Source organism: Suricata suricatta, chromosome 1 (genome assembly GCF_006229205.1).
Source record: "Suricata suricatta isolate VVHF042 chromosome 1, meerkat_22Aug2017_6uvM2_HiC, whole genome shotgun sequence".
Taxonomy (NCBI): Eukaryota; Metazoa; Chordata; class Mammalia; order Carnivora; family Herpestidae; genus Suricata; species Suricata suricatta.
The window spans coordinates 48879987-48902428 of NC_043700.1; the positions used below are offsets into that span (position 1 = coordinate 48879987).

General features: G+C 41.7%; 2 protein-coding genes across 7 annotated transcripts in view; both read right to left on the minus strand.

Annotated features, from left to right (window-relative positions):
* The window catches only part of LOC115290660 (serine protease 52-like), a 25668-nt gene extending 9887 nt beyond the window's left edge, over window positions 1-15781 (minus strand). Inside the window, exons 1-6 of one of the 6 annotated variants that reach the window (XR_003908184.1) lie at window positions 15613-15781; window positions 8217-8408; window positions 7139-7385; window positions 5686-5828; window positions 2214-2413; window positions 1321-1491 (exon numbers count right to left, since the gene is read on the minus strand). Coding sequence is in view for 5 of the 6 variants with exons in the window: in XM_029938515.1 (XP_029794375.1) it covers window positions 2144-2413; window positions 5686-5828; window positions 7139-7392; window positions 8213-8408; window positions 15613-15694 (945 nt within the window). In the remaining variant the exon portion in view is untranslated. Of the gene's footprint in view, window positions 1-1144; window positions 1492-2063; window positions 2414-5685; window positions 5829-7138; window positions 7393-8212; window positions 8409-15612 lie in introns of those variants that run through there. The other 5 variants (XM_029938523.1, XM_029938518.1, XM_029938515.1 and 2 more) reach the window with 5 other exon arrangements.
* Window positions 15782-19322: 3541 nt separating this feature from the next.
* Window positions 19323-22442, minus strand: part of LOC115290701 (serine protease-like protein 51) — a 32004-nt gene continuing 28884 nt past the window's right edge. Inside the window, exons 5-6 of the mRNA XM_029938534.1 lie at window positions 19837-20064; window positions 19323-19463 (exon numbers count right to left, since the gene is read on the minus strand). Coding sequence (XP_029794394.1) covers window positions 19837-20064 — 228 coding nt within the window. The 3' untranslated portion in view covers window positions 19323-19463. The remainder of the gene's footprint in view (window positions 19464-19836; window positions 20065-22442) is intronic.

Genomic DNA, 22442 nt, shown 5'->3' on the forward strand with positions numbered 1-22442 from the left:
AATATCTGACAAACTGGACTTTAAAGTAAAGGCAGTAACAAGAGATGAAGAAGGACATTATATAATAATTACAGGATCTCTCCATCAGGAAGAGCTAACAATTATAAATATCTGTGCGCCTAACTCGGGAGCACCCAAATACATAAAGCAACTAATCACAGAAAGAAACAATCTTATTGACAAAAATGTGCTAATTGCAGGGGACTTTAATACTCCACTGACAGCAATGGATAGATCAACCAGACAGAAAATCACTAAAGAAGCAATGGACCTGAAGTACACATTGGAACAGATGGAACTGATAAATATATTTAGAACTCTGCATCCTGAAGAGAGGAAATTCACCTTCTGTTCGAGTGCACATGGCACATTCTCCAAGATAGATCACATACTGGGGCATAAAGCAGCCCTCCATAAGTATAAATGAATAGAGATCATACTGTGCACACTTTCAGATCACAATGCTATGAAACTTGAAATTAACCACAGGAAAAAGTCTGGAAAACCTCCAAAATGTGGAGGTTAAAAACCACCCTACTAAAGGATGATTGGGTTAATCAGGCAATTAAAGAGGAAATTAAAACATATATGGAAACCAATGAAAACGAAAAAACAATCCAAAATCTCTGGGATGCAGCAAAGGAAGTCCTAAGAGGAAAGTATATTGCAACCCAGGCCAATCTCAACAAACTAGAAAAAGCGCAAATTCAAAATTTAACAGAGCACCTACTGGAACTAGAAGGGAAGCAGCAAGAGCACCCCAAACCCATCAGAAGAAAAGAAATAATAAAGATAAGGACAGAAATAAACAATATAGAATCCAAAAGAACAGTCGAGCAGATCAATGAAACCAAGAGTTGGTTCTTCGATAAAAAAAAACAAAATCGATAAACCTCTAGCCAGGCTCCTCAGAAAGAAAAGAGAGAGCACCCAGATAAACAAAATCATGAATGAAAAAGGATCTATTACAACCAGTCCCTTAGAAATACAAGCAATCATCAGAGATTACTATGAAAAATTATATGCCAACAAACTGGACAACCTAGAAGAAATGGACAAATTCCTAAATGCACATGCACTGCCAAAATTCAAACAGGAAGAGATAGAAAGCAAGAATAGACCAATAACCAGTGACGAAATTGAATCTGTTATCTGTTATCAAATCTGTTTACTAGAACAGTAATCCCTTTGATTCTGTGCTACCCCAGTATATTTATCATTTCCTTTTTTTTTTTTTTTGCTTCAGGTTGAGTTTCTGATGTTTGCATTCAAAAGTATCTTGACTACTACAACTCATTTAGCTATGTGTATCTTTCCCACCTCATCTTTAGGACATTTCTACTTCAATGATTTCCTGATCCTGAATCATAGCATTGTTGCACATGATCTTTGAGAGCTCAAAGCAGTATTTACTGAGGCTCTGGACCAGGTGGTAGGTATGGAAGTGACAGGATCTTTCTGAAGTCCAAATTTATAGGTCTCAGGAATTAGCTACAAATGAAGAGAGAGAGAAGAATTATAATATTGCTTATTTCTGGAGCCCAAAAAAGGGGAAGGGGCCTGTCTACACCTTTTGCAAAATGGAAGAAGCTATGGAAGGATATCTGTTTTCAGGAGAGGAAAGCATAGAATTTATGTTTCAGAGATCCCTAGCACACCGCTTTCCATGCAAAGGTCCTCCATCCAAACTTCTGGAGAGGCATCAAGCTGAAATTTTTAAACTGCTTCCAAACTCCAGGGGAATAACAGGACATGTTGTGGATCACAGGTACGCTGTAAGCACTCCTGTAGGTTTACGGCTATGTCGGGCGCAGCTAATAGTATGAGAATCCCCACATCCCACCCTTGACCTTACTCCACAGACTGAGGACACTTTTTTAAAATTTTATTTTAAGGTTATGTATTTATTTGGAGAGAGAGAGAGAGACGGGGGGCAGGGGGGAGGGAGAGAGAGAATGAGTGGGGTAGAGGCAGAGACAGGAGAGACAGAGAATCCCAAGCAGGCTCCATGCTGTTAGCGCAGAGCACAATGCAGGGCTGAAACACACAAACTGTGAGATCATGACCTGAGCCAAAATCAAGAGTTGGACACTTAGCCAACTGAGCCACCATGTGCCCCGAGGACACTTGGTTTTGTGTTTAATCACAGGGGTAATAGAAGTATCACAAAATACAGTAACAAGATGGCCCAAGGTGAGAGAAGCAAACCGTACCCAGAGTCTCGCTCATGCACGTAGGGCTTTCCTGACTTCGCAGTCTCTGTGTCAATCCATGACAGGTAATTAGACACCTTCGTGTACACTCCAGGCAGCCTCTTCCGGCCACAGCCCACTCCCCAGCTGACAATGCCTAGCTGGTACCATATGCCTTGGTTGGTTTTTTTCTGGCAAACCAGAGGACCTCCGCTGTCACCCTATGAAAGAAAAGTTGTTTTGGAGTGGAAGGGATAGTAGCAAATAACTTCTATAGCCTATTGAGGTGTGAGCAACTGGCACAAGGCAAAAAGCTCTATGGTCCTTTGACAAGGGGACAGTTTAATTACACTATCCAACTACATGACTGTGCTTCCCAGCTGCATGATTGTCAAAGTGGCAAACAATCTGGTCAAAAGCAATGGTAATGAATGACAATTTGATTTACAAAAATGAATATCCATCATCATCATTATCATGTAGTCATATGGGTTCATTTTGATGTACCAAGGGCTGGTTTTCTAATCCATTGCGCCTCTAAGCACTTTAGTTGTTTTTCAGAATTCTTCCAATTTCCCCAGTACCTTTTCACTTTAAATCTATTTGCAGCCAACCCATTTTGGTCTTTCTGTATTGTCCATAATAGCAAACACACACACATACACACACACACACACACACACACACACACACACACAAATCCATTATGCCTCATAATAGGTCATTGGTTGAAGACAGCAGGCAAACAAACTGATACACACACACACACACACACACACACAACACATAAGATATAAAATGTGGCTTAAAGCATTAAATTTTAAACAATTTACAAATTTTAAATCATCATGAGGAAGATAGCCAGACATCATTGACATGAAACTTGAAGAATACACAATCTTTCAGTGCCCTCAAATCTTTGGGCTCATTTTTTAAATTTAAACTTTCATTATTTAAATATAGTTGACATATGATGTCATATTAATTTCAGGTGCACAGTATAGTGATTTGATTTGATTTGATGATTCTATGTATTACACAATGCCATGATAAGTGTAGTTACCCTGTCACCATGTAACATTATTATAGCAGTATTCACTACATTCCCTATGCTATACCTTTCATCTCTGTGACTTATTAAATTCTATTAAAAATTATGTATCTTGTGCTCGCTTCAGCAGCACATATACTAAAAAATATGTATCTTCACCCAAAAAATTAGAAATCTAATTTTTTAGAAATTAGAACATGAAGAAAAAGAACATGAAGAATAGACATAATTATATAAATAAAAATTTTATATATATAAATAAACACATACAATTGTGTATGAAAAGAATATTTCAGGGAGGGCCTAGGTGGCTCAGTCGGTTAAGTGTCCAACTTTGGCTCAGGTCGTGTTCTTACTGTTTGTGAGTTTGAGCCCCTCATTAGGCTCTGTGCTGACACTCGGATCCTGGAGCCTGCTTTGGATTCTGTGTCTCCCTCTCTCTCTGCCCCTCCCCAATTGCTCTCTCTCTCTCTCTCTCTCTCAAAAATAAATTAACATTAAAAAATTTTAAAGAATATTTCAGGAAAGAAGACAACACTGTAAAAATGGTTTCTCTGGAGAGTGAACAGGAGGAAAAGTTTTAGAGGTAAACTTTCCCTTCACTGTACTTCCATCTATAACATTTGAATTTTCTCTACCATGTACTCAAATAAATGAATTAAATAAACAACATTTCTCATTCCAGCCATACTGAGGCAAGCCCTTAGTCAAATATAATTTTCCACATCCTTTAGTATGCAAATATGAATACATCATTATTGTTTTACAGAAGTAGGATTGGGTGGTACATATTGTTTCACAGCTTAAAAAGATTTAATTTTGAAAATGTTAAGCAATGCCCCATATGTTGAGAAGAAGCACCATTCAACAATCGGCCAAAAATCCAAATCCAAAACAAAACAAAATAAAACAGGATATGGGATTATTTGATTTTTTTAAAACCAGATTGTTATCATGAACAAGTTGGTGTGCCCATCAACTTACTTTGAACCAAACTGTTCTTTACCAAGTTCCCCGAAGTAATTGGAAAGTCCCATGACCTATATTTAAAATAAAGAATTATAATCCCTCCTGTGGATATCAGGGGATCTATGTGAAAGATGTCAGGCAGAAGAGCAATACAGTTAAGATCTCAATTTTCTGGAGCCAAATAGATCTTGGTTCAACTCCAGGGAGATTTAGCTGAATATAAAAATTTTCTTCAGCATTTTAAGGGTTGGCTTTTATGCTGTTGATAATAACTACCTTTCCTGCAATATAGCTGTATGGATGGAAGGAAATGACAGCTGTGAAGCCCTGTGCACCATGATATATGGCAAGCCTGTACTCAATGTTAGCTCCCTGTATTTCTGTGGCCATTGAACCAATCAAATCTGGGAATGACCAGGCTGGGCTGCTGGATTTGGTGTCCTGTTTCCACTGGAACACAAAAGATGGGTTCAATCTCAGAAGAAAGTGTGCCTTTATTAGAATTCAGGGTCTGACATTTAATTTACTGGTGTGTCCTCTGCAAGGCTGTCAGCTTCCCTGATCCTCAGTTTCCCCATTTTAAATAGGCCTGCTTCCTAGGGCTAGTTTGCAACCCTTTGATGTATTTGTGAAAGCAGTTAATGTGCTACTAAGTACTGAACAGGCATAAGAGATGGTGATGGAGAAAATTATAATATTTACTACAACCATCCTCTGCTCTGCATTGTTTTAAGTGCTTTTGTGAACACTCACTTAAGTTTCCCATTAGTCCTAAAAGGTAGAAACTCTTAATATTCCATTTTACAGATGAACAAATCTGAAAAAGCATGGTCACAGAAGGAAGTCACAAGCAACAAGTAGAAGAACTGAGAGAAAAACTAGGGGAGCCTCCACCCATAATCACTATCCCACAAGGCCGCCCTCTGGCTACAGAGCATTTGTACTGGGGTGAATAGCATCCCTCCCAAATTTATGTCCACCTAGAACCTCAAAATGTGAGCTTATTTGGAAATAGGGATTTCTTAAATGTAATTAGTTAAATTAAGATGAAATTCTACTGGATTATGGTGGGTCATAATCCAAAAACTGAACTCCTTATAAGAAAACAGGAGACATATATATGGGGGAGAAGTCCATGTGAAGATGCGGGTAGTAATTGGAGTGATGCACCTGCAAACTAAGGAATGCCACTGATTGCTGAAAACTACCAGAAGCAAGAAAAGGCAAGGAAGCAAGCTCCCCTACAGCCTCCAGGGGAAGCATCACTCTTCCAATGCCTTGATTTTGGGACTCCAGCTTCCAGAACTGTGAAACAGTATATTTCTATTGTTTGAATCCATCCTGTTTGTGGTAATTTGTTATGATAGCTTTAGAAAACTCATCCAGAGGAGGAAGAGGGAAGCCAATTATCCTGGAAATATTGGCCAGCTCTCTGTAGCAACCCCTTTCCAAGCAGGGAAGAAGATTCATTACCTGGCAGGCGTCCTTCCCACCTTGGGGGCTTCCAGCACACAGCATGTTCCTGGTGAATATAGGCATAATATGGGAGCATGTTTTCCATTTGATGAGTTTGATGTTAACTTTTTGCAGCTCTGAAGTCATACTGTGCCTAGTAGCTGACCCAAAGAAGAAGCAAATGGGGAGAGGACACTGAACTCAAAGTGGTCCTTTTGGGTTGAGGTCAAACACCCACCCACCATCATGTCTTTTCACCTCAATTACAAAGGAACTACTGTATGACCCAGAGAACTACCCAAATGTGGAATTAGTGAGAAGATCAAGAGGCATTCAGGAGACTCTCAAGAGAAGATTCTGAATCCAGAGCTCCTCACGGCTCAGTCTTTATTGGATCTCAGCCTGAATGGACTTTTCTACAGAAGGTCCCAACTCCAGGTACAGTCCTCAAAAGGTATTTCATTTAAATCTCTAAGCATGTAAAGAGGACCCATGATGACACATTCCTGGGGTCTATGGCTCATCAGATGGATTTGAATTATGTCAAGGCCTTTGACATGGAAAAGGTAAACCTAACACCTAGAATGTTCACGCCCTGAAAATGAGGACATTTCTCTTTTTGTATATTGCCGAATTCCCAGAGCCTAGAACATTGCCAGGATCATTAAAGAGGTTCAATGAAAATGTGCTGAATAAACCATCAGGAACTCTAAGAAGGTGGCCTTTTTTGAAGTTCATGGAAAGCTTCCAAGGGTAATTCCCAATGAGGAATTCTAAAACAGCTCTGAGCTTTGGAATTATGGGGAATCAATGTACTGCCATCTGTGTGCCTACTTAGAAGAATGGCACTGACTAAGATTTTTCTTCTGTTCTTGATTTTGGACACATTTACCAAGAATGACAAAAGGGCACCATCTTATGGGGTGGCAGGGCAAAGTGGTGGGAGTATGTTACAGGTTGATTCTATAAGAACAAATTTTTATTCCATTTATCCCCTTCTTCTTGGCCTGACTATGTGGTTTTCAAATATTTGGGCCACCAAGCACTTTTCACAAGGGAGCAGAACTGACACCATCAACTGGAACAGAACTGCTCTGCTGACATTAGTGTGGACTTCTTGGAGCCTAGTCAATTTTGCCACCCCTTTGCCCATTAATATGGTCCTCCAAATTCTCCCTAGTCATCTTGGGATTCTGAACACTTCTCCACGGGTTATCACTTAGGCCTTGTTTAGGGTTTGTGTTTTATAATATGGACACAAAACTTGGTACAGTAGCCCAAGAAGGCCAAGGAAAGATGATTCACATGTGGACTGAGGAGAAGGTTCATCATGGGTTATTAAATGAGAACCTGAAGTTTCCAAATCACCAGGCTGACTTTTCAGAGCTAGAAGAGCCTCCAGAGTTTGCTTTCTCATTGCCTACACCAACCACGGTGCCACCCCCCACGGGGTTGGGCTGTAGTAACTCACTGGTAATGCCCCATCCGGTCACCCAGCAGTTTCTCCATTTCTGTATGTCAGTGACCTCTGAAAGACAGATGGGTACTGCCTTGACACCCAATTTAAGTGGAGATTTGAGTAAGAGCAAAGCAATGTCATTATCCAAGAGCCAGCTGTCAAAATAAGGGTGAATAATTGACTTGTCCACATTCATCCTCATCAAGTTCTTGGTATCAATGTTTCCTTCACCATGTACAATCTCCAAGTCAGATATTATCTCAAAACAAAAGGAGGAGAAAAAAAAGGGTAAGTGGTGGAAGGGCAAAAAAGGTAAGCCTTAAGAGAAAGTAATTCCACCAGTGCAAGACTATGATCCTGACAGCTGGAGGCGTGGAGGCAGCAGGGGGCCATGTACTTGGGCACTAACTAGGCAAAAGAAGACAGACCTGAGTTCCCATCTTGTAATGTTGCCAACCAGCTTTGGATTTGATGCCCTCTTAGGCAACTTCACTTGTAAATTTTATTAACAAATGTCTGGAAGTCATGCTATACACAAGTAATTGAGGGACTTGATCTTGATTTGCAAGAAGGGCTAAACTAGTTATTAACAAACACCTGGGAAATGTCTCAAAAATATTAATATATAGACTTGAGGTAACACTTCCTTCACTCTAAGCATCTCAGGAGCTTCTGTCATGCAACTAGGCCTGGTGCCCTGCCATTGGGGACCAATCCTTTCTAGGATTCTCTGACTCTGTGGTTATTGTTAGCCTATTTTCTCTCCAAGAGGAAGAAAATGCTTAGGAAAGTACTTTGCAAAGGTTTGGATCAGGACAACATGCACCTGGCAATATGCTAAGAAGTCCAAAGAACATTTGTTCTGCCATTTAAGTCCCATACAATGAGATGTAGAATATCCTAGGAGGAAAACAGTGTCTATCCCACCTGCAAAGTGTGATATTCAACCACACAGGCATATATTTAGCCTCCCGGTATTTTGTTCTGTGACTGACAAACCTGGATGGAGGTTCCAGGAGAATAATAAGCATGTAAGGACAAATTTTCTACCACATTGGTTAAAAAAATTCTGTAGGAAATACTTACTTACTTCTGTTTATGAAGCAATGGGCCGCAGTTAAAATCCACCACTCGCTGAGGATTGATCCTCCACAGAGATGTCTCCCTTGGTAAAGAATACCCACCTGCCATGGACAATCTCTTATGTTTGCAGGTTCCCCACCGGTGATTTCCAAAATTTCTGACTTCTCAGGTTTGGTACTTCTTTTTTGGCCACATGTCCCTAAAAGCAGAAAGAAGGAAGAGGGGTAAGAGATCCAGGGCCCAAGAGTCAAGGTTGGTTGGCTTGGAAGGAACGTAAGTACAATGGCTGCTTCATGATGCCTCCCCAGCACACAGATAGCAATGGTTTATCCAAGTTAACATTAGATGGGAGACTCATAAAAAACAAATGATGCCTCTGATGCCTACCAAAGGCATCACAATTATAATAATGTGCGTATGGGGAGCAATGGCTGCTTCTTTCACTGTAACATTGATTTTTTGGAAGAGTATCCCTCTGAAGCTTGTGGGGAAGGAGACACAATCACAAACCCTGGAGCTGAACCTTGCAATTGCATCTCAGTGAGGAAGCACAAACAGAAACATTCAGTTTTTTAAAATTAGGCCTCAGTGTCCTCTGAAGAATACAGCATTAGTATGGTATCTTGGCCTAGACCATAAAGTCCTTCTCCTCAGCTCTAGACTCATATTTTCATGGCCTCTATATCTGGATGACATGAATACCAGAAATTCAACAGGCAAAGGGAATCTGATTAGACTTTCCCTTGCTAACTGATTACTCTCCTGCATTTCTTATTATGATTAGTGGCACCATTTTTCATGTACTTTTAATTCTAAGGATTCCAACCACACCTAGAAACGAATAAAAATTTTGGCATTTCCTATGTAATAGGATTGTTTTGACGTCTTTTGGTGTTTTTTGAATGTCATTTGAGTAATGAGAAAAGTAAATATAAAATCTAAACTGTTGAGCACTTATTATTTGCCAGGCACCATTTTTTTTTGCCTAAAATTTTTTAATTTTAACGCAGACTCCATAAGATATCTGAAAGTATTCTTGCTCCATTTTAAAGGTGAGCCAATAAAGGCAAGTGTAAGGGTTTGCACATCTGGCCAAGACCCAACAGCTAATATATAACTGCTAAGATTTGAACCGAGGCAGTCTAGCTCCAGAGTCTGTTTTCATTACCACAGGCAAACTGCCTTCAAAGTATTAACCATGCTTATGTGTGAGGAGAAAAGACAGCGACATTAAAAAATTTCCAAAACCAAGTATAATATGAAAGATATATCTCCTCAAACCATCTCCACACCGCACATCACTACCATCCATATGTTACCATCACCAAACATCACCATAACCATACAATCCTGCCACCATACAACCCCGCCACTACATATCCCCACCACATGTCCACACGTCACAGGTCACCACATCACACAATCTTACCATCACGCAACCCCAATACCACACAACCTAGCCATCACACAACACACCATACAACCCCACCACTACATGTCCCCACCACCATGTCACCCTCTTTATACTGCTTGCTCTTTACCACCACATTTTACCACAGCTAGTGCACATCGCCACTGCTGCCAGTCACCACCACTGCCACTGCTTATCTCTGCCTTTGGGCTTCTCTCCTCCAACTTCCCTGGCCCTTCAGCTTCCCAGAAGTGCCCTGCTCCTTCCTTTCTTAGGGCTTTTCTCCACGCCTCTCCCAGAAAGGCAAGCTCCTCTCTCTTCTGTCTTGCCCCTCTTTGCCTATTTAATTCCTATGTCTCCCTCACATTTTAGCTCAGTTATAATGTCCTTTTAGAAATCTTCCTTGCCTTTCAAGATTACAAAAGCTACCCTCAGTATAAGTTTCTTTTCTGACACCCTACCTTCCACTCAGAACACCAACAACAGAAATTAAACATTTGTGAAACTGTTTCAAGTCTCTTTCCCTCCATTAAATCGTAATCTCTATGAAGGCAGGAGCCATGTTTTGCTAATTTTCATATCCCCATTACCTGACTTAGAGACTGATAGATGGTAGAAAACCAATACATACTTATTAAATAAATGGATGGATGAGTGGATGGGGTGAGGAGTAAAGATCATAATATGAGTGGTAAAATCCTTGACCTACCAATCACCTCTACCAGTGATTAGGAATTGAGGGACATCAGTTCAGAGATGCTGTCTCTCCCCCGCCCCACATACCTATAGAGACAACTGTCCTTTGAGTTCCTAAATCAGGAAGCCTTGGGTGGAGGGAAAGTAAGTGGTCCATAGAGGTGTCATCACATTTGGAGATGCAAAGAGAGAATAATGAGTTGTTACCTAGGAATATCTGCCTCACTCATACTATTCCTGTCAAGAGCAATGTTTTGGCATTTCCAGTGGAAACAGTACACTGCAAGGACCCTGCAGCCCAATCTCAGATGGAAATGTTGAGTTTTCAGGGCCAACAAGGAAATATTGGAATTAATCTATAATAAAGCAAAGTTGAATATCTGGGAAATTTTCTAAATACTCAAATAAAATAATAATTTGTGAAAGTTTAAGGAAAATTACTGATGATTAGGAGTCAGATTGGATTTATGGTTAAAAATCTCCAATATATCAGTATTTTTGCAACATAATAACTACTACTTATGGAGCACTTACTGTGAGTCAGCTTCTGCATTGTATGTATGCATGTATGAGACATTTAATAATAGCAGCAAACCTCTAAAGTATGTTTTGTTATTCCCATTTTACAGGTGAAGAAATATTCTCTGAGGCATCATGTGATTGCCCAAAATCATATAGCTTGTATGAGACCGATAGGGATTTTCCAATCAGGTGTATCTGGATCTTCTTCTTGCTCACAACTTTCATGGTATATTTATATTTCAACAAAACCTCTGTTCAATTATTTGAGAATCTTATTTGGCTAAAATAATGGTATGTAGTTTGATGATTGCACTCTAAGGTGAATTTCAAACAGGTCGAGACACTATATCCAAAGCATTGCTCTTCAATTCTGTATGCACCTGCAAAGAGAAGCTTTCTAGAGTACATGGAGAGAAGGTTTTACTTGGAGAGCTAAGTCCAAATGGTGGACAGTAGCTACCAATCTGCAATACTCTATGTAAAACAAGTCTAAAGGTGCAGCTAAGCTCAATAGAAAAGAGGACAATGATCTATCAGTAGTTTTTGCTGAAGTTCTGAGGGTGTTGGATTGGCAGTAAGATACCAAACCTGGCTAGCACTAATAGGTACCTTTAAATTTTAAATGGGCAAAAAGTCATCTTAAACTTGGGGGGAAAAGTATACAAAAATTTATGACATGAAACTGAGAAAGAACTAATATTAAAGGTTACAGAGGTGAGATTGAAAATTATCTGGTCATATCTGAATACTGGGTATGAACCATCAATATCAAACTCAATGAAGAATAGATATAAAGTCTTACAACCCCAGATAGAAAAACAATAGATCCAAAGTTCTAGATTGTGAAGGCAGCCTTGGCTTGGAAGTTTTCATAAGAATATATCAACCAGGAGCTCCTGGGTAGCTCAGTCAGTTAAGCATCTGACTTTGGCTCGGGTCATGATCTCATGGTCCGGGAGTGAGAGCCCCATGTCGGGCTGTGTGCTGACAGCTCGGAGCCTGAAGCCTGCTTCAGATTCTGTGTCTTCCTCTCTCACTCTCTGCACCTCTCCTGCTCAAGCCCTGTCTCTCTCTGTTTCCCAAAAATAAATAAATGTTTAAAAATTTTTAAAAGAAGAATATACCAACCATAAGATGCTGACAACATGATATGATTGCTAAGCTCTCTGTATCATAGATGGCAGCGTTTGGATGGTCATTAGTCTAGGGCCACAAAATGCAAGAATGACATTAACAAATAGAGTGTATGCAGAGGTCTGTGGCCAACATGTTGAGAAGCCTTTTAAGGAACGTAAAAAGAAAGAAGACTCAGATGGGCCTTTAGACTCTTGCAGGAGTCTCTTAAAGATGAGGCACCAGACTCGTTCAGATCCAGCATCAGTGGATGGAAACCACAAAGTGGTTTACAAAAAAATCTTATAGAAGTATAAAAATTCCACCATATTGTTATATTCCACTTTGTTGGCAATTATACAAAATTGAGGCTGACCTGGACCATCTGACACCCATGAAAGTGAAATTCAGGAGAGCCCCTGGGAGCTCAATTGTATATTCTTTGTTCTGTCTATTTGTGTATTATTTAATATAAAAATGAACTTTGTGGAATTTCACTATAGTGAAACAGGATATCTGTAGGATCTTCAGTTTTTTCAAGGAGTGTATTTGTTATGATGAGCACCAAGTGTATGGAAATGTTGAATTACTATATTATTTTTACTCAAATTACATCATGTAAAAATGTCATCTTTAAATTCTTATAAAACATACATTATAGCCATCTTATTCTTAATTTTTCCTCAAGATACATGATTTCAATTACATTTTATTTTTCTTTAAATGTTTTTAATCTTTATTTATTTTTGAGAGAGAGACAGAGCACAAGCAGGGGAGGAACAGAGAGAGAGGGAAACACAGAATCTGAAGCAGGCTCTAGGCTCTGAACTGTCAGCACAGAGCCTGACGCAGGGCTCAATCTCACAAACCCTGAGATCATGGTCTGAGCTGAAGTCAGCTGTTCAACTGACTGACCCACCCAGGTGCCCCTAATTACATTTTAAATGCTTTATTGATATTGATGTCAGGTGGAGATTGGTCATATGAACTGAAATATTAGTTTATTTACATGATAAGTCTTATGCAAGTACAGAAAATTTTCCATATTTTCATATGCTAACGGCTCAGCTTTGTTGAATTGGGACTGACTTGGAAAATAGGAGACCTTGGTTGTAAGGTTTAGGAAAATCTCTGGGAGCCCAAGCGATTTACATTTTCTGTTGATAGAGAACTAAATGAATTTTTGGGTCTGTCAGCAGCACAGAGCAAAATACATGGTGGGGGTGTTCAGAGATATATTCTTGCAAGTCCCACCTGAATGAAATCACTTAGGCTCTAGATTTTTCCACATGACTGGTTAATCTAGACCCAGAGATGTGACAAGCAGATTAAGATAAGAAAGTTTCATTTCAGCGTTTTACTCCAAAGTGGTTTCTCTCTGCTGTGCTATCTGGGCATCTCAGAAACAGTCTTTCCCCCAAAGATTCTATTGATATGTTATTGACTATGAGAGAATAGAATTACTGGAGAGACAGAAGTCAAGTCTGCAGAAGACACAGTGGTTAGAATGAAAAGTTCCTGGCTTTGCCCAAGCTGGAGGGCACCTGGTGCAGAAGGAAGGAGATAGGATTTGGAGTCAGAAGTTCTGACTCCAATGGAGTAGACTCCATTGTTTGCTGACTCTGTGACTTAGAGCCACTAATTTAACATCTCTAAGCTTCAATGTCCTCACCTTTAATACAAAGATAAGTATTAACATAGCCTGTTGCTGTGTTAATGTAACATTTCCTGTAATACTGACTTAAAGGGATAGCGTTTTGCTTTATTATAGTCTGGGTCAAGGAGAAAGAGGTCTGAATTTTGCCCAAGACACTTGATCAAATCTGGGGTCACCTCTGAACAAAGTTTTAGGGGGAGCATGCATGTGCTGGTGGTCTTCTTACATTAGTGGCCATTCTTATACTCTTTTGCTGACTCTTCCTGTCCTTCCAAAAACCCAAGGCTCAGTCTTCAGACCACTTCTCTTTTTTTGTACTTTAGCTAGAGAATCTTCTCCCAGCCATAACTTCAAATATCATCTTTATCCAGAGTATCTCACATTTGACCTCCCAGATCTCTGCACTGAGCCCTCAACTCTTTTACCCAACTGTCCTACTCGATGTCTCATAAGAATATCTAAGAGGCATCTTAAACTTGATGTGGCCCAAACTGAACTATTGACTTACCTGACCGCTGTCCAAATCTGCTTTCCTATAAGCCATCCACAACTCAGTAAAAAGTACCTGTATGTATCCATTTGCTTAGATGAGAATATCATCTAGGAGCTATCCTTGATTTCTCCTTTTCTCTGTCTCCTGGCATCCAATGCATTAGCCAGTCCAGTCAGCATTATCAAAAGATATCCAGAAACCAACCACTTCCCTCATGCCTCTCACTATAAACCCATCCAGGCCGTCATCCCCTCCTGCTCACTAACCTAAGGCCTTGCCCCTGCACACTCTACCCTCTGCAGCAGCCAGTGTCTCTTCCTTAAGTACCTCACATGTCTCACTCTCCTGGATAGACTCTCTGATGACTTCCCATTGTAACCAGAATAAAATCCAAAGTCTTTACTCCCCCTTTATGAAGCTTATCATGATCTGGGCCCCACAAACCCCTCTGAACCCATCTCTCTTCAGTGCCCTCTTCCCATTCACTTTGCCCCACCTACACAGGTCTGTGTGCCTCCAAAACATACAGCAGCTCATTTGCTGCTCAGGGCCTTTGCACTTGCTGTCATATACGCTTGGAAATATGTCTCCTTCTCATCAGATGGGTCCCGACCCAAATCTTATCATCTCAAGAAGGCTTTCTGTGACCACTAGAACAATCTCAACAATCACCTACAGGCCTTCCTTCATATAAGCCTATTTTCATGCTTCATACCATTTAACAGGGACTGAAATTAACTTACTTATTTACTCATATAAAATGAGTAAATAAGTATATAGTAAATAAGTAAATGAGTAAATAAGTATATAGTAAAACTGCAGGAAGGTAGGAAATAAGTATGTTATTCTCTGTTATAAACTGAGCTCCTAAAACAACTCCTGACACATGGTAGAGATTTTATATTTTTCCAACAACTGACTGAACATAACACAAGTCTCCAAAAATTCTCAGGACCCAAGGATATCAATCCATAGTAGCTATATTAATAACACTGCTTTTACTATAGTCATTATGGTACTGTTTTACATTAGGCCAGTTTGGCTCCACATAATCCTTTAGAATGTTTTCAAAGAGAAAGCAGCCTGCCTTGTGGCCTTAAGGCTGCAGGATGTGGCTAGTTGGAATGTCCAGCTTGATGGCTGGTTACCCCTCTCAAAGGGTTTTCTTACATCAACCATTCACTATGGAAAACTCTGGGTCTTAATGTAGATATAAAATATGCAGATACACACACACACACACACACACACACACACCAGGCTATTTCATATATAACTTTAAAGTTAAAGGTGTTCTGGGAGCAAGAATCTGAAAGTCTGGTCCAGGTGTCTCCTGTACCTAAGAGGCTTATTAAAAGTGCAGGTCCCTTGATCCCACCCAGAATTGTGGAATCAGCATACTGGAATTTAACTTTTTGAACAAGTTCCCCAGGTGATTCTCCTGCCCCACCCCCACCAAAATGCAAGGGCTCTGGTGAGGCACAGACACAAGGCCACCATGAGAGACTTACATGCTGAGGAGCTGTGTGCCCAGGACAGCAGCAGGGTGACCGGCAGCAGAAGTACTGCTGCACCAGGCCTCCATCCTGTCATCAGCACTGGTTTTTACTCAAGCTAATGGAAAGTCTCCAGGTGATACTGTGCAGATTCAATTCAGAGGGATTGAGTCTGGGCTTTGCTGTCTTGTGCCTGCTATCTGACAGCCCAGCCTGACCATTGAGGTCACAATAGAGCATTGGGTAGAAGAGTCATAGTTCAGACAAGGCAACCAAGTGGCATCCTGCATCCAGGACCTGATGATTTCCATGAGCCAATCCTCTGGGATATGGAGGTCAGTGTGGAACCGGGGGCCAGAGGCATGACAGTGGGAGAACTCCACACCAGTTGGGCTCCTGCAAGTTGAGGCATCTCAGATTCTCTCAGATCCATTAATGCATCAGGACAGAAGAGCTAAAGGTACTCCTCAGGAGAAAGGATCCAAGACTTCTCGTCCAAACAGCTCAGGTGATACAGCAGAGCAAGGATGGCTAAAGGACTCCTAAAGAAGAGAGCTCACACTACCAGTGGGACCTTAGGGGAGCTACTGAATTTTAAGCCTCAGATTACTCATCTGCAAAATGGAGATAATAATGTGTCATTATATTGTTGGGAAGATTAATGAGATAATCTGTGTATCCTAGCACAGCACTTGGCAAATACCTAGCCCATGATTTTAAGTCTCTACTAATTCAATCTCTACTGGCTTCCAGTAAAGGAGAAACATTAACCAGCAGCGTCTATAAACAAGACATGCATAAAGTTCAGATCCATGCATAGATCAGCTGCAGGGTGGTTTTTGTTGATGCAGTCCATTCATTTGTTCAGTAGGTTAGCTAGCACTTTATGGGGCACTTTCCACATGCTACGCTTGGAGGATGATACAAAGATGAACAATATTTGTTCTGTCTCCTAAAAGCACACACCCAGCTGGGAGAGACATGTGACCAAAGACATCAACAACACAGCAGAGTAAGTGTATCACCATGAGCTGTGGAGGGACACCCAGCCCAGTCTGGTAGGAGCATGTGTATATGGTGGGTGGGAGAAAGAGGCTTCAGTAGAGAAGATTCTCTAGAGGAAATAAACTCTGTTTCAGCCAAGTCAATCTATATAGAGAAATGGTTTTAGGGAAGGGCAGAGAGGCATTTGTTTTGGGTAGAATGATGTGTTTCCAACATTCTTCTTTTGAAGTCCTAAACCTCATACCTCAGATTGTGACTTTATTTGGAAACAGAGTCATTGCAGATAAATTAGTTAAGATAAGGTCTTCCTGGAGCAGGGTTAGCCTCTAATCCAATATGGCTGATGTCCTTATGAAGAAGAAAAATTTGGACACACATACAGAGAGAGAGAGAGAGAGGGATGGATGGAGGGAGGGAGGGAGAATGCCATGTGAAGATTGGAGTTAGATTGCCACAAGCCAAGGAACTACCAAAAGCCAGGAGAGATGCCTGGAACAGATCCCTCCCTACTACCTCCCAGGGAGCATGGCCTCCTGACTCCTTGATTTTAGACTTCTGGCCTCCACAGCTCCAGAACAATTTCTGTTCTTTTAAGCCACCCAGTTTGTGGTACTTTGTTATGGCAGTCCTAAGCAAGTAATGATGGCATTCTAGATGGGCAGAAAATATACAAACATACGAAGGTGTATGGGAACTATAGGAATTTTCAAGTCAAACCATATATAATTGCTGTTTTTGTAGCTCCAAAAATAGTGGCAATTTCAAATGGTCTAAACTGAAAGATTGCATTGGAATAATGTACAAGTTTGAGCAGGAGACAGAGAATAAATTCAATTTATTGAATAAAGCTCAAATCTGAATCAACAGTCTTTCCTACTATCCAGCCACTGGATAATTCTCATGAGTGATCACCACGGACAGGTATGTGACACGTGACAGGTATGTGGGGGAAAAGCATTATTCCTAAAGACTGGCAAGGCAGTGATTGATATAAACATTTTCCAAAATTCTACACATAATGGATTTCCATTTCAGGGGAAGTGACCATGGGGATTTTTCTTTTCCTAGCTGTTTTGAGGCTTAAAATTTATCTTTAAAACTCTTGGAAATATTCTGTCAGAAGAAGCAAAAGGCAGATGCAGTATTAGGAAGTTAGTTCATGTTATTGGGTATAGACTTTTCAAACAACAAGCATTTCCAATACTTTGCACAGATGTAAGCAAAGCATAAGAATTCACCCACTAGGCCAGGAAGGGAGCTGAAATGGGAAAGAAAGCTTCTTCACCACTGTTCTTTGGAAAACAGCCTGAAGTTGAGTTTCACTGAGGCTATAAATGTTTCATACTTTGGAGTACTGGTGAGCATGTGTTCATATGAGGTGGAAGAGAGGAGAGATAAAGAATTTCCAGTGTCACCCACAGTCCTGCCTAGCTTAACCAAATTGCTTCCATGGCTGGCCCCAGAGTCCAGAATGAGAAAAATACAGCATATGCATTATCTTCATTCGGACCCTAAAGAATTCAAAATCTCCCAGCACATCAGTAGATGAATTCACACTTTTATCAAAACACCATTGTATGATGACATGTGTCCACACTAAAATCTCACAATGTTTATAGTGGCTTTATTCACAATTGCTAAAAACTGGTAACAACCTACATGTCCGTCTTCAGGTGAATGGGTAAACAGTGGTACATCCAGACCACAGCACTACTGTTCAACCATGAGAAGGAACAGATATAGATACATGCGGCAACAGGAATCTCAAATGCATTATGCTAAATGGAAGAAGCAACTGCATTCAGTATGATGCCAATTTAGATGGCATTCTAAAAAGACAAATAGGCACAGAGAGTCCATCAGTTTTTACCAGAGACTGGGGTTTGGGGAAGGGAATGGGTTACCAGAGGTATGGGGAACATTTTTTGGAGGGTGGGTAGGAAGTTTCTATGTCTCCATTGTGGTAGTGATTACACAGCCATTTGTATTTGTCAGGATTCTTATTTTTTTTTTAATGTTTATTTATTTTGAGAGAGAGACAGAGTACAAGTGGGGTAGGGACAGAGAGAGAGGGAGACACAGAAACCAAAATGGGTTCCAGGCTCTGAGCTGTCAGCACAGAGCCCAATGCAGGGCTTAAACCCACAAACTGTAAGATCATGACCTGAAGCCGAAGTCCGATGCCTAACCACCTGAGCTATCCAGGTACCCCAGGATTCTAATTATTTCTTAAGTTTTTAAAATTTGTTTGTTTGTTTGTTTGTTTGTTTGTTTTGAAAGAGAATGAGAGTCAGAGCCAAGGAGGCCTAGAGAGAAAGGTAGAGAATCTCAAACAGGCTCTGTGTTGTCAGTGCAGAGTGCAATGTGGGGCTCCAACTCATGAACCATGATATCTTGACCTGAGCCAAAATCAAGAGTCTCCCACTCAGCTGACTGAGCCACCTAGGTGCCCCTGTATTTGTCAGGATTCATAATACCATACACTTTAAAAAAGTGAAATTACTAAATAAATATAAATTATACCTTTAAATTGGACTTTTAAAAATCCCTTTATACTTTGTACACTTTGAAAAGCCACTGATGTGAACCACAAAAGACTTGCCCCGTTTGTTAAAAGCCTTTCTGTTGTAACCTCAAGGGCCAGCCTTGTGGGGGAAATGATTTTTATTAATACTGTATTAGTCTGTCCAGGCTGCCATAACAACATGCCACAGACTGGGTGGCTTGCACAAACAGAAATTTATTTTCTCTCAGTTTTGGAGGCTGGAAGTCTAAGATCAAGGAGCCAGATTATTCTGTTCCTGGTGAGGCCCTCTTCCTGGCTTGCTCATGACCAGCTTCTCATGGTGTCCTCAGATGGCCTTCCTCAGTGAGTGTTCATGAAGAGAGATTTGAAGAGAGAAATGGGAGAGGGCAGGAGCACACATTCCAGTGTCTCTTCTTATAAAAACACTAATCCTGGAGCACCTGCGGGGCTCTGTTGGTTGCACACCAACTTCAGCTGTCATAATCTTACAGTTCATGAGCTGGAGCCCCCCATCAGGCTCACTGCTGTCAGTGCAGAGCCCTCTTCGTATCCTCTGTTTCCCCCTCCTTCTGCCCCTCCCCCACTCGCATTATCTCAAAAATAAACACTTTAAAAACACTATCGTACAGCATCAAGGCCCCACTTGTATTACCTAATTTAACCTTAATTGTTCTTTAGTATTACTCGTAATTACCAGCCTTACTTACTTATTGGGAGCCATTATCAAAAAACAGCCACACTAGTGGCCAGGGTTCCAGTGTATAAATTCTGGATCTATAACACAGGGCATGACAGGACACGCCGGTGCCCCTCAGGCCACAGTACCCATCGGGGTTCTTGCTCAGGTACTGCTGGTGGTAATCCTCTGTGTAGTAGAAAGTCTGCTGCTCCCCGATGTCTGTCATGATAGGCCCATAGCTGTGCTCCGAAAGAACCTGTGGAGAGAAAGGCACCATGAGGACCAGATGCCCGGCAGAGTGGGTCCCAAGGAGGGACGGGAGGTCCAGCTGTGAGAGAGACAGACACGGGTGGCCTGGGGTGTGCAGTGGGTCCTTGCCGGCCGGGCTCTGCCGCTTCCCAGCTGCATTATTCCGGGCAAGCTCTCACTGGCCTGGGCCTCAGGTGACTGGGGTGTGAAGTCTGGATTCCTGACTCTAATCTGAGTGCTCTGCCCACCACACCACTGCTGTTCCTGGTACGTGTTGGGAGCCCTCGTTTGGAACCTGTGGGTCTGTGTGAAAGGGACCCAGTGCTTCTCAGGGGGAACAGCAGGGACTCGTGGCTTCCAGGCTGCCCTGGGAAGAATGAGTGTTCCTAAGGGCAGTGAAGCAGGGCTTTGATTGGAGGGGATAAAAGGGCAGGGGTGGGATGCGGCGGGGAGGGCTACCGCCCAGCCCAGTGCTGTCCCCTCTGCTGCCAGTTCAGAACAGGCCCCTGCCCACTCAGGCTGGACAGAGGAACCCCCACTTGCTGTGGTTCTAGGGAGCACGTCCCTGCCAGGATGCCTTGGAGAGCACGGCCTCAGGTGGGTCTCTGGATCCAGGAACCAGGGAGTGAGGCCAGGAGAGGACGTGGCCTGAAGGCCTGTGTCGGCTCATCACCACCCTTTGTGACCTACTTTAAGGCCTGGTGGCATCTGCTGCCAGGGAAAGAAACAGACAGGTAAACACAAGGAGGGAGGAGAGCAGAGCTATTTGGGGCAGGAGACAAATTAAGAAATAGACATTGTTCCCCATGGATCTTAGCCTGTTTCCTTTCCCTTTTGGATTTCAGCTGTGCCCTGATTCTTTATCATTACAGGCTGCTTGGAGCATTTGGGCGCAAGGTTAGAGACTCCACCCGGGTTCGCTGACTCCCATTATGTACAAGGGAGCAAGATGCATCATTGGACTTATTTTTCCTTGAGGAAACTATCTTTTTGCTGATAGCTCATTGGTTTCTTTGGAGAGGAAGTCATCACATCTGTCATGAAAGATGGGTGAATCCTTTGTTCCCCATTGTTCCACTGCTAGACCTTCTTGAGCTCTGTTACAACTTTCTGAATTTCCATCCAGCCCTCTGATGGCTCTAAAACCACAGGCCCAGCTATTAAGGGAGATAATCCTGAGCATATCAATTGGGAAGAGTCCCAAAAGGAAACAGAACTTCACTCAGAAGGTTCAAGTGAAGGTACTTAGTGAAGGCACTAAGAAAGAGTTACAGGCATCTTAAAGAGACCCACATGTAAAAGGCGTTCAAGAGGCAGGTAATAGCAGTGAGTCAAAGGGGCAAGAGAAGAAGGTATACTTACTGGAATCCAGTGAGAAGAACAGGTGTGTAGGTGGGTGACCCAGCCCAAACTGAGACAAGGAATGTCTCTGCCACTGGCAGCACAATGTCGCAACAGGAAGGGACAGGGAGAAAATACCCCTAACCCTCTCACTTTCTGCCAGTATCTCCCATTGCTGAGGGCAAGCCAAGTGACATTTACTATCCCATGTGATTCACTACCTAGGAGCCAGCCTACCAGGACCCAGGGAAGGACAGCCAGGAGATCTGCAGTGGGAAAATGGAGTACGAATGGAAAACAACTGTACAGAATCATCTAGTGCTTTAGCCAGGAGAACAGAATCAAAAGCTAGATTTTAGGGCTAATAAAGGTATCAAGCTACTCACTAAGCTTTTTCATGTATAATATACTATCTTCAAGACTTTGCCAGTGTTATCTCATTTAATACTTGTGGCAACTGTCTAAGGGAATTACTCTTCTTGGTTTCCACACTCAGTAGAGGATATGCCAAATATTGTATATTGATATTTAGCACCATCTCTGCCTTTCTAAATTCTCCTAAAAATTATAGAGGCTGAAAGCTTGAGGCTATATGTCTAAGAAGTCCAGAAGCCTTCAATTTGGATTCTTTAAATAGCTTATTGTCAAATTGGTTTCCATATAACACCCAGTGCTTCTCCCCACAAGTGCACCCCACCATGACCATCACCCCCTCCCTCACGCTCCCCCTCCAGTCCATGGTTCATTTTCACTATTCAGTAGTCCCCCTTGATCTGTGTCCCTCACTCTCCCCCACTCTCTTTCCCCCTTCCTCTCCCCATAGTCCCCTGCCAGGTCTCTCATGTTAGACCTATGAATGCAAATATATGGTATCTATCCTTCTCTGCCTGACTTATTTCGCTTAGCATGACACCCTGGAGGTCCATCCACTTTGCTACAAATGGCCAGATTTCATTCTTCCTCATTGCCATAATAGTACTCCATTGTATATATATACCACATCTTCTTGATTCATTCATCAGTTGATGGACACTTAGGCTCTTT